The sequence below is a fragment of the Puccinia triticina genome, chromosome 11A (assembly GCF_026914185.1).
Source record: "Puccinia triticina chromosome 11A, complete sequence".
Classification (NCBI taxonomy): Eukaryota; Fungi; Basidiomycota; class Pucciniomycetes; order Pucciniales; family Pucciniaceae; genus Puccinia; species Puccinia triticina.
This window is the reverse complement of record NC_070568.1, coordinates 4,015,286-4,027,072: the sequence shown is the minus strand read 5'-3', so window position 1 is coordinate 4,027,072 and position 11,787 is coordinate 4,015,286. Positions and strand designations below refer to the sequence as shown.

At 51.5% G+C, this 11,787-nt stretch overlaps 1 protein-coding gene across 1 annotated transcript; it reads right to left on the bottom strand.

Annotated features, from left to right (window-relative positions):
• Nucleotides 1–6,209: 6,209 nt before the first annotated feature.
• PtA15_11A386 (uncharacterized protein) lies at nucleotides 6,210–6,632 on the bottom strand (the record flags this gene model as incomplete). The annotated part of the gene is made up of 1 exon (XM_053161288.1): nucleotides 6,210–6,632. The coding sequence occupies one exon, from the start codon at nucleotides 6,630–6,632 to the stop codon at nucleotides 6,210–6,212; it is 423 nt and encodes a 140-aa protein (XP_053025250.1).
• Nucleotides 6,633–11,787: the final 5,155 nt, after the last annotated feature.

The window sequence follows — 11,787 nt, the reverse complement described above, 5'->3', positions numbered from 1 at the left end:
AAGGGAGAACTAGGCTTATGTAATCTGGTGACATGTCTGTGTAAGCCTATGAGGAGCAGGGCTTACATATTTGGAGTGCATAAAGCCAGCCCCTTTCAAATAGGGATTGACCCAAACTAGAGATTGCCAAGTGGACCCGCGCGCAGGTACACGGCACCCGTGGGCGGGTACCCGCCACATGGCATTGGGTACCCGCGCGCGGGTGCTGTGTACGGGTTGGGGTGCAGGATTTTGGGCAAAAAAGCACCAGGTACCCAGATACCCGCCAAAAATACCCGCGGCAGGCGGGTCTTCCAGGTACCTGGGTACCCGCTGTTACGGTCACCAAGGGGGTTGATTCCTCAAGATGACCGGGACAGATCCTGGTCATCAAGGGGAATCAGCCCTCTCAATGACCGGGACAGACCCCGGTCATTGAGAGGAACAGTACAGCCCTCTCAATGACCGCATCAAGAAGAATCAGCCCTCCCAATGACCGGGATCTGTCCTGGTCATTGGGAGGGTTGTTTTCTCTTGATGACCGGGACAGATCCTGGTCATCGGGAGGAATCAACCCTCTTGATGACCGGGACAGACCCCGGTCATTGAGGGGAATGGAACCCTCTAGGTGACCCGGACAGATCTCGGTCATCAAGGGGAATCAGCCCTCTCGATGACCGGGACAGATCCTGGTCATCGAGAGGAAACAACCATCTCGATGACCAGGCCAGAACCTGGTCATCGTGAGGAAACAACCCTCTCGATGACCGGGATAGAACCCGCTCATCGAGAGGGTTGTTTCCTCTCGATGACTGGGACAGACCCCGGTCATCAAGAGGAAACAAGCCTCTCGATGAGCAGGTTCTATCCCGGTCATCGAGAGGAACCATCACTCCCAATGAGCGGGTTCTATCCCGGTCATCAAGAGGAAACAACCCTCCCGATGACTGGGACAGAGCCTAGTCATCGGGAGGAACCATCACTCCCAATGAACAGTCTGTAGCTGTCATCAAGTGAGGGTGTTGGATAAAAAAAAGCTCAAGTACCCGTGGTACCCGCAAAAAGTACTGCCGGTACCCGCCCGCGGGTGCCGTGTACGGGTACGGGTGTTTGAATATCACAAAAAACACCGCGGGTACCCGGACACGCGGCGGGTACCCGGGTCCACTTGGCGATCTCTAACCCAAACCTACACGGCGGTTGCGGGAGGCCAGCAAAAAGGGTGTAAGTTCGGTGGTCAAATTGACCAACGAGCGCGCTTTGACTGTTCAAAAAGGGACCTCCGGGAAGCCGGCACGAAGGCCGTCAACGTCGCAACCCCCCTGCCCATGCGCATCCAGTCAAACCCCGGGCAAACTTAAGGGTTGATTGACGGCAAGGACACATTGCCGTCCAGCCCGCTCCCCCCAAGATTGGTGGTCTCGGTCAGTTTGACCTCACACCGGCAAACCACCGGTCAGTTTGACCCCTCACGCCGGCAAACCACTGGTATTTCACCAACCCAACACCCTTCCCGGAACCCAGAGTTGGCCTGGATGGACCCATATTGGCTCACTCAGCACTCTCACAATCCAATTGTTCTTGGGCAACATTCTTCCGGACAGCTCACAGGGCACCCTGACCGAAGTCAGGCAGGCAGATTCAGGCCACCAGGGCCATTTATTTATGTTTTGATTGCATTTTTATACTTTTTTTTAGGTTGTATTATTTAGTACTAATTTGTGGTGGTTTTTTTTGGCTTTGTTTTGTTCTACTTTTTTTTGGTTCATTTTTCACTGGTGTTTTGAAATTTTGAAACATAACTAACTACATAATAATAAAGTCGGAAGTTAGAGGATGAGAGCAAAAAACAGTACCTTTGAAGCGGAAAAGGCAAGGCCGCATTACTCGTCAAGGGCAACCTCCCTTGTGAGAATTGCATCAACCTGTGCATTGGTCGGATTTGGGCCCAGTTCAGACTCCATGACCCGCACCTCCATATTGGTTTCCAGAGTGCTGGGGATCTGGACCAACTCTATCAGAACATCAGCAAACATGATGTTGATGTGTGAATTCACAAGACTAAGAGATTTTATTTCTTGTATAAGTATGCAATCTAATCTGACATGTTCAGAGATGTAGATAGAAAAAGAGAAACGGTCATGTACCTAAGAGTGGATACAAGACCGGCTAGTTATGATGATAAAGAAAGAAAAGAAAACACTGCAATGCAGGCTAGGACACAAGTTTGTTCTGGGAGAACTGAAAGTTCTATTGGAGCGACTGATATCAGTATCAGCGCCTATCCTCAATCATAGTCGAGCTAAAGAGTAAGATGTTTCTTACTTGGGCTCAATGGAGCTTAATCCCTCACGGACTCCAAATTCAAGCTGCTAAGGAACCAAAGCAGCTGTTGTCTAACACATAGGTGACAAGCAGTCAGTCTTCTGATTCTCTTAGTTTAACTTTAGCTTCTGCAACAATTGACTCACCTCCTGTGGAGGGGTCCAATATACGTTTGTTGAGGCTGGAACCCGTTGGGTCTGAGGTGGCTTTGGTTGCGAGCTTGCTGCTGTTCATACATGTAGTAATGATCAGTCATCTGCGCTTTACTAGCTGTGGCTGACCTTATACAGGCATGACTTACCTATTTAAGGGTCCTTGGTCGCTTAGGCGCTTTGTCTGGTGTTGACGTGGCTATGGAGAGGAACAGAGTTTTCAGCATGCGCATCAAACTACTGTCTTGGAGCCACATGCATATGCATGGGCCTAGGAACTCACCATCGCCCCTTGTGGGGTTAGGGTTTTGTTCCTTGTGCTTCCTGCGCTCTAGGGACAAGCCCAAGTCTTGACAGTTGCCGGGAAATAGCTCGCGGTCTCTGCGGATAATAAGCAGACTAATTGAACTGTGTTGGTCAGAGAGGAAGAGGGAGACAAGTCTGTCCTGACCAATAAACAAACTGCTCTGTCCAAGGGTAAAGGGAGACAAACCCTCCCCAGACACATTGTATTCACCAGGGGAGATATTTTCCCAATCCCCAGGGAGTGCCCTCCCTTAAATTTTTTCCATAACTGTGCTGGAGGCCTTTGGTAAATAAAAATTGGATAGGTGAAGGGATTTGAAATGAAGACCGCCGCACAAAGAAAGCACAGAGATGAGCCTTTGGGCTTGAGAGGGGACAGTGAGGGGATGAAAGCTCACCGGATCGGCTTGGATTGGAGGCGCAGATAATGAAGAAGAAGAACCAATGAGGACTTGATTGCTTGGACTAGGCTAGGTATAAATAGAATAAGTACAAGTATCAAGTTGTGGTCGAGTGACATATTGAATATGCAAGGAAGCGAGTGGAAACGGATGGAAGAAGGAACAATGAGAATCAGTGACATTCAAGATATCACACACAAGGTCATCAGTAGACAGGAGAGCACACAGACAGTTCGAGACAAGGATCAAGGTCACTGGACTAGAAAAAGAAGGACATAACCAGATCTAAAAGACAACATAGAGAGACAGGAATCTGTGAGGAGTTTGGATGAGACAGAGGGAAGACAGAAATCCAACAATAGGTATGAAAAAGACTGGAAGTCAGCTGTGGAAATCAATTGGAAATCACCCTGAAGTAAACCATAACTTGCCAAGAAATCATCCAGAACTAATCTACAATTCATCCAGAACTCATCCAGAATGTATGCCTTTCTGGGCTCCATGACCAGTGTGTCCTTTTCATGGATATTTGAAAGGCTCAGCCTGTGATATTGTCCCCCTCATGTACTCGCGTACATCAGGGGGAAAATTGGTTTCTCAACACAAAGCTTTTACTTTTCATGTGGCTGTGAAAGGCCCATCCTGTTATATTTCCACATGAATGTACGCGCGTTGTGGTGGCCGGACCGGTGCACGTGAAGGATCAAGACAATCAAGATCAGTTCTCAGTTTCTGTTCTCGCCAGCATCAGTCATCAAGATTCACGGTTCAGGTCTTCAGGATTCCAGCTCCTCATTTCCAACCTTTCCTTTCCCCCCCCCCCCCCAGTTATTTTTGTTTCTTCCTTTCTTTCTCAAACTCATTGTTTACATTTCTTGGTCCTAACACAGAGTTTTGTCCCTGTGGGTTTATTTCTAGTTTGTTGTTTTCTTCTGATCAATCTGCTGCTGTTCCTTCTGTCTGCTCTCATCTTTTAGTCATCTCTTGTCTCATTCATGCTCCTGTTTTTTTTATGTTTTTCTTGTTTGTGTTTTCCTTTCCTTTTCTTCTGTTGTTTATGGTGGGTGCGCGCGCGAGGCGCGCGAGGGAGATGATGACCCGTATGTGACAGGTCTCCAGGAATCCAAGTTCTGGGCGAACTTGGAGAAGGGAAGGCCATAGCATTCTGGACTGATCCAAGTTGGAGGCTATCAAAATATTATTGATCTTTCTGATATCTTTCGCCAATCTAACCTTGATTTTTACGCACGCGCCCCTTCAATCTTTTCTTCTGATAAGCTCCCACCAAAACCAAAACTCAAAACCGCCAACAAGTATCAAACTCTCGCCGTACCAAACTCAAAACCACTCTCCCCCCCATTGCCAACGCTATTTATCCGATCTTCACGAATCTTTTGCGGACCACCACAGAGGGAAGTCACTCCAACATCTTTGCCCTCCCAGCACTGCCGCCGGCCTGCACCGGACAGAGCTCCATAGCGTACGCTGTACATCAGGGTGACAATTAGCAAAGTGTGAAAAAGTTCACTTGCATGTGCACATGTGAATTTTGAAAAGCAAAAAAAAAAAAGTAAAATTCATCAGATCATTTTTGTGAGGAGGCAGGAAGGTCTGGCCAAACTGGAGTGGCACCATAGTCCAACCTTGACTTGACTGATCAGACTTTCAACCTATTAAAAAATTGTTTCACCATTTTTTTAGCCAAATTCAAATTATGTCCCACATTTCCAAGAAAATGGGTTTCCCTAATTTTACTGCAACATTACCACATTCCAAAATTCTAAACCCGATAGTACCAAGTTGAATTTTACTTTGATTTTTTACATGAGGGAATATAATTTGAATTACAAGAAACCCATTTTTTGGTGGAATTCCATTTGAGAATGTCAATTTTGCTTCACTATCCTTCAACATCAGTAAACAGGAGCAGTTGATGAGTTGGATTTGGGTGAAATATCATTTGATCATATTTTTTGCTACAGTTGTACCTAGAAAACAAGAAAATCCTACACAACATTGTGTTGAGTCCCAAATCAATTCTGACTGACTTTTGAATCACTTCTTCATCCACTTTACAATTCACTAAAGGCCAAGGCGGCTTCGCCGCTGCAAACACAAGGTCTAATGCACTTGCTTGTCTCTCTTGGAGCATTGAAATGTAGTAAAAATCCCATCCTATGACTAAAGCTACTACACATTTCTTCAACCTTCCATGAAATGAATTGGAAATTGCTCTGAGATTCCATTATTTTTCAAAGCTCAAATTGGTCTTGAAAGTGTTGTGGGATTTATTTCCACCAATATCACCATTAAAGCGTCTCTGGAAGCCTGTTGGCTTCATATAGATTTCAATTTAAACTGTTATCAAGAAGGCTCACCAACAACTAAACCAAATCCTTGAATCAACTCTGCAGCTTACTTTTGATAACTATCAACCATGAGCATCTTTGTTCAAGCTAACAAGAACCTAAAATGCTTGGGGATCAATTTTTAAAACTCAATCAAATGACCCAACACAGATTCATTGCAATTTACTACAGATTTATAGAAAAAAAGACAAATTGGAGTAGATATAAGTGATTTTTGGAATTGACTTTTTCAACAGAATGATGGCCGTTGGAAGATTTGGAAGCCAAAACATGATCATGATGTTTGTTATTTGCAAATGATCTACTTTTTGGAGGGAGAAGGCAGGGTATGGGCAGTATTGATTTTTCACTGAGGTACCAATCTCTACAGACCATGAAAAAGTGACTGGAAAGCATATGGACCTCAATTGGCTGGAATTGAAAAAAGTTCAAAACATACAAGGTTTAGTGGCATGGAAAACACCATGACATAGGCCTTTGTCATGCCTTCCTCCTCACTAAGTTTAGGAATTGTTCTGTGCGGACGCGGAGGCCCTCTTTCCCTCATCGAGGGTCTTGACGAGCTGCCTGCCGGCCGGAAGGTTGCCCCGGAAGAGGATTGGTTGACATTTGTGGCCTGCAGCAACGAGCTTGGTCTCGGAGCAGAAGCTGAGCGAGACGAAGGGCAGACTGGAGGTTTAATGACATGGATTGCAGGCGAGCTTGATGACATGGATCACATGGGGAGCTGCGTCGGGTCCGCTGGGGTGGACCAGCGTGACGGCGGAGTCGTGGGTGACGAAGGCGGGAAGTTCCTCACTGTGCAAGATGCAGATGTTGTGCACCCATCCACCGGTCGCGGCGAAGTCTACACAGATTGTGTTGAATGGGATCCGCTCGCCCCAGACGGTGGGCGCGGGCTTGGAGTTGACGCTTTCGATGTACGTGATGAGACTCAACAGGTCGCCTTGGCCGAGCCGACGGCAGGCAAGACCGAGTTGGGGAGGACTGGGGACGGTGGGGCGGAGCAGCTTCTTGAGATGCTTGGCCACCCACCCTGGCACGCCGCGATTTTCCGTGCGCCTGAGCCGACGGCAAACTGGGCCTCGCCGGGCGACCATCGGACAAAGGTGGCAGAGCGGTGCAGGGGTAATAGGACCAAGGACGACTGCCAGTTCCCTGGCGTGCTGGGATCTAATGAGTCTGGGCCGTACTGCTATACATATGCCCCAATACTAATTTACAGCAATACCGAAAAAGCTTGCGGGTGGGCAAGGCTGAAAATCCGACAGACAAAATTTTTCGCTTCAGCCCCGCCCCCTGTATTCTTCCAATTCTTCTCATCTTCCAGCCCCTTTGCCCTCGACCATATCCCATATCCCCTCCCACCTCCGCCATCGGAAATGGCCCCCGACCGAATCCCCCCCCCGCCGGACCCAACCACTGCCCAGCCGCCCCCAGCCGCCAGCCAGGAACCAATCCAGCAACCGCCCAAAAAATTTTTCTCGCCGGTAAGCCGCCACCCTTTTTCCCCTTTTTTGCCCCCATCACCCGCCGGATCAACCACTGATGTCTGCTCTGCTCTGCAATTGCACAGGCCAGACATCCCTGCCACCGCCCAGGAGCCCATCCAGCACCCGGCCAAAACAAAATATCCATTGGTGAGCCGCCCCCTTTTTTTCCTTTTTTTTGCATCAATGGCCCGCCGGATCAACCACTGACAAGTCGTTGTCGCCTCCCACCTTGTCCCCGGCTCCCATTATCCGCGGTCCTTTTGATTAGGTTAGCGGTACGATGGCGTTTGTGAAATATCCGCGGGAGGTCAAAGCCATCGTGGTTAAGCTCAGCCTGCGAGGGAAGTCCCTTGCAGAGATCAACAACTTGATTGACTACAACATATTGGCCGACTCGCTCACCCGCTGGAACAACCTATACCGCCGAACCAGAGATGTTGTGAGGGATCCTGCCCTATACGACCAGCGTGGCCGCCCATTGGCCTTCACCCGTGAAGAGGCGGAGTTTGTCTTGGCCGCGCTCGAAGCCAAACCAACCCTCTATCTGGACAAAATCCAGAATCATATTCAAGCAATGACCGGAACTCAACATCCAATCTCCACCATCCGAGATGAGTTGACGGCCCGCCTGCTCTTGACGAAGAAGAAGGCCCAAACAGTAGATCCCAACCAAGACAAGGTGTCTCGGATGGCATATACCGACAGGATTGGCGGATTTCCTGTCGAGTATCTCGTCTTCATGGGTAAGTTCATTCCCTTTATTGCGCTGTTCCTTCTTTGATTGCACGGGTGGCTGATATGAACCTTGGAACAGATGAGGCTGGTGTGTCACTGGGGTCCCACTCCCGAGACACTGCTTGGGCACTTCGGGGCCGGCGCACTAAAAGGATCCCAAAGGCCGTTCGCGCAAATCGGGTCACGGTCATGCCCGCCGTATCGTTGGACGGCTTGATGGGCTGCATAGCCCAAGTGGGTTCGATGTCCCGCTTGGACACAGAGTATTTCATACAGGACGTGTTGGTAAGCTTATCACCCCCCTCACGCTCCTTTCCTGGCGAGAGTTGCTCACACTGGGCGTCTGATGTCCTCATTTCCCCCAGATCCCCGAGATGAATCCGTTCCCAGGTCGCAACTCAATTCTCGTGCTGGACAACGCACGCATTCATCACGGCGGGCGGGTTCCACAGATTTGCGCGGCGGCGGGAGTTTTGCTCCAGTACCTCCCAACCTACTCGCCGGATTTCAACCCAATAGAGAAGGTGTTCTCCACGCTCAAGTCCCAGCTCAAACGCGCGCAGATTCTGACCGGTACTCGGGCGGACGCAGAGCTGGTCAAGGCTTTCCTGCCCACAGTCGTCACACCGGCCTTGATGAGGGGCCTCTACCGGGGGAGCGGCTATTCTGAGGGCCGACATTGATGGCACTCATTTTGCTTTAACTATCTTTCTGGTGTAGGTATCTGATGGGGTTCTTATCCCTTCAGATAGGGATAAGAATTCCGTTGTTTTCTTTTGATTGGTTGTTTTCTTTTGGTTCTGCAACACAAAGTAATGTGAGGCTCTTAAACCCAATTAACAAGAGGGCTTAAGAGCGAGGGAAAAATATGATCCAAGACCAAGTTTCGCTCCCCTCCAAGGGGACGGCCACCTCCTGCAAAGTCCGAGGCCAGTGCCACAAGACACATAGGTGTTTTGCTCAAGTGGGCCACTTTTTTGCTGAAGTGCCCGGTTTGCGGCCCTTGGCCAGGCGGGCCACTTTTGCTCAAGTGGGCCACTTTTTTGCTGAAGTGCCCGGTTTGCGGCCCTTGGCCAGGCATGGACCAGGAATCAACAAGTTCCCGGTTCGCGGCCCTTGCCCAGGCAGGAACCAGGAACCGCTAATTTCCCGGTTCGCGGCCCTTGCCCAGGCAGGAACCAGGAACCGCTAAGTTGCCGGTTCGCGGCCCTTGCCCAGGCAGGAACCAGGAACCGCTAAGTTCCCAGTTCGCGGCCCTTGCCCAGGCAGGAACCAGAATTCACCAAGTTCCTGGTTCGCAGCCCTTGCCCAGGCAGGAACCAGGAATCACAAAGTGCCCGGTTTGCGGCCCTTGCCCAGCTGGGGGGGGACCAAATGACTCAAGTCAGGTGGAATTCCATCCGGAATCCTCACGCCCATTCTGTCAGCCCCGCGGGGGGCGTTGGACATAAAAGGGGGGGGAGGGCATCTCTCTCATTTGTGTTCAAAAGGAGGTTCCTCATTGCGGTCGCGGCTCTGAAAGGCCGCGAGGGAAAGCAAAAACCACAGAGAAAAAAACCACGGAGAACATTGATAACAACATAGAGAAATAACTTACCACGGGTCTAGTACCCGATTTAGTGAGGCCTGAGTAGCCCAAGTCAGATCTCCTGAGATGGTTCGGCTTGGGCCCGCATAATACAACTAAGGGATGGCTCAGAGTCTGAGCCAGAGGAGCCCGGAGGAGGGGCTCCTGTCGCGGAGGGCGGGGGGGCGATCGTGGCGTCGGTCGGGCCTTGAGGAGCGGCTCCGGTCGCGGAGGGGGGGGGGGGGGGGGGGGGGGGGCCGTGGCGTGGCTCATGGCTTGCGGGGCGCCTATGGTTTCAGGCAAGGTGATAGCCGGTTCTTTCGCCGCGGGGAGGGGGGCGACCCTTGGCATCGCAGGTCCTTGCGGGGCGCCTATCTTGGGCAAGACCAGCGGGTCCTGCGTTCCCTCGGGCGCCACGGGAGGGATATACTCGGCCGGGGTGGGTGAGATCGCGTGCGTTGGAATTAACCAGCGCGCTCCTTTCATGAGCTGGGATGCCACGGCGGGTGGGAAGTTGAGTTGCCTGAGCTGCGTGTCGCTGGTGTCCAAGAAAAAATCCCACCTCCCAATGTGGGCCAGTTTGATCAAGCCGCGTGGGAGGGGATCATCCGGCTCGAAATTGCAGAGGTCTAGGAACTGGCTCATTGTTAATCGCCGGCCAGCCTCGTTGAGTTGGAGTTGTGAGGTTGGGGAAGAATTGCTAATCCAAGAGCTCAAGCTGAGCGTGTCGGATTTAGGTGTTGGCACCTTTTGGGTACAAGGAAACATGGGAGGTGACCTGGGTCGTGCCAACTCAAGCCGGCTGATTGTGTGGGCAATGCCATCTGCTCGGCCTCGAGGAACTTTTCGAGCCGGGGAGCGATGAACACCAGCATCTCGGCCTTCCGGCGGGGACATGAGCTCGATAGAGCTCGTAGGACTGGGGGCCCTGGTCGCAGGGCTGAAAAATTTGACTTCTTGGTCTGAGGCCGATGACTCTAGCTCGTCTGCTTCAGGGACCAGTGCGGCCTCCCGCGGAGGAGCTGCGTCGCGCACGGCCGGGGTAGGGGTTGTTGAGTGGGTCGCTGCGGCCGATGCTCGGCCACCCGCAGAGGTGGCCAATGGCTTAGATAGCGCTGTGTTTTGTATACCGGGTTGAGGTCCTGAAGGCCCCTGGGCCGCTGGAGTCGCCACGAGGCGCGGCGGGGCAAATCGGCCGGATGATAAGCGGCGGGGAGGTGTGAAAATTGACGACGCCTTCCCAGGTTCCGTGAATTTGGAGGGAATTGCCGGATCGGCAGCCAGGTGGCCCTGCTTGAGTGGTGAGCCCACTTTGGAGTGAGTTGCGCCTGGGAGGATCGGCGGTCCAGATGAGACGGATGATGGCGTGCGCTCGCCGACCAACCTGTGCGCATCAAGCCGAGCCGTCTGTTTTGCGGCCAACTCGGCCAAAGTGGGTGCCGGCCGCGGGTCCTTGGTGAATAGATCAGGGACATCTGGGGGATGGTCGAAATCTACCCCCTCGAGCTTGTGGAGTAAGCACCTACTCCAACACCTCAAGCCGTCGCGAGTCACGCGGATGGAGGTTGCGGGATCCGCCGGGTTTTTGATTCGTAGGGACTCGTCATTCCCGCCGTATTTGCCCTTCAGATAGAGCTGCAGCTCTGCGCAAATCTGGATGCGCTCAGCCAACCGCTCGCCCTCAACCACGTCGGCATTTGGCTGGACCAAATACAACCCCAGTCAGCCGATGATCACGGATCCTCACAGCACAATGGGGGAGGGGCTTACATTACGGACCAGCCAAGTTGCCGTGCGTTCCAACGCCAATTGAGTATCGTTGGGCCCATAGCCCATTTCCAAGCTATCGAGCTGCGCACGTTCCTGGGAAGGCCAGCGTGTGCAATACGCGTTAGAAATTTACATCATCCAGTGGTGGGAAGGAGAAAAGGGTGAACCATCAGACTTACCACCTCTAGGGCCTTCGCCACCTTTGCCGGGTCCGCCATCGAGACCTTTACCAACACCTTGCGCAACGGGTTGGCGTGGCACGCATCCACAAATGCGCGAAAATCCTTGGGTGACGTGATCATGGCGTTGATTGCCTTCCCGTACACCTCGTCCCTCGGTATAATCCCCTGCCACTTGAGCAGGCCTTCTTCCTCGCAAGCAAGGAGGTGCTTGCCAAGGAGGGGGATCGTCCCATCGATTGCGGCGATGCAGTTTGTCTTGAAAACAGGCCAGACGGCGTGGTGGAGGACCGTCTTCAGCACTGCCTCGCCCTTCGGAATGACCCGCTGTGGAACTACTCAAATGGGAGAATAGAGCTGGGAAGGGAAATGTATAACTACACTAGTACTAATGTAAGCTATGCCAAGGATGCTGATATAAGAGCTGCCTTCCTGACTAATACTACTGGGGATGAGTGTAACACTAAGAAAAAGAAGAAAGGTGTGGCTTTACTACTATAATCTTAGACTG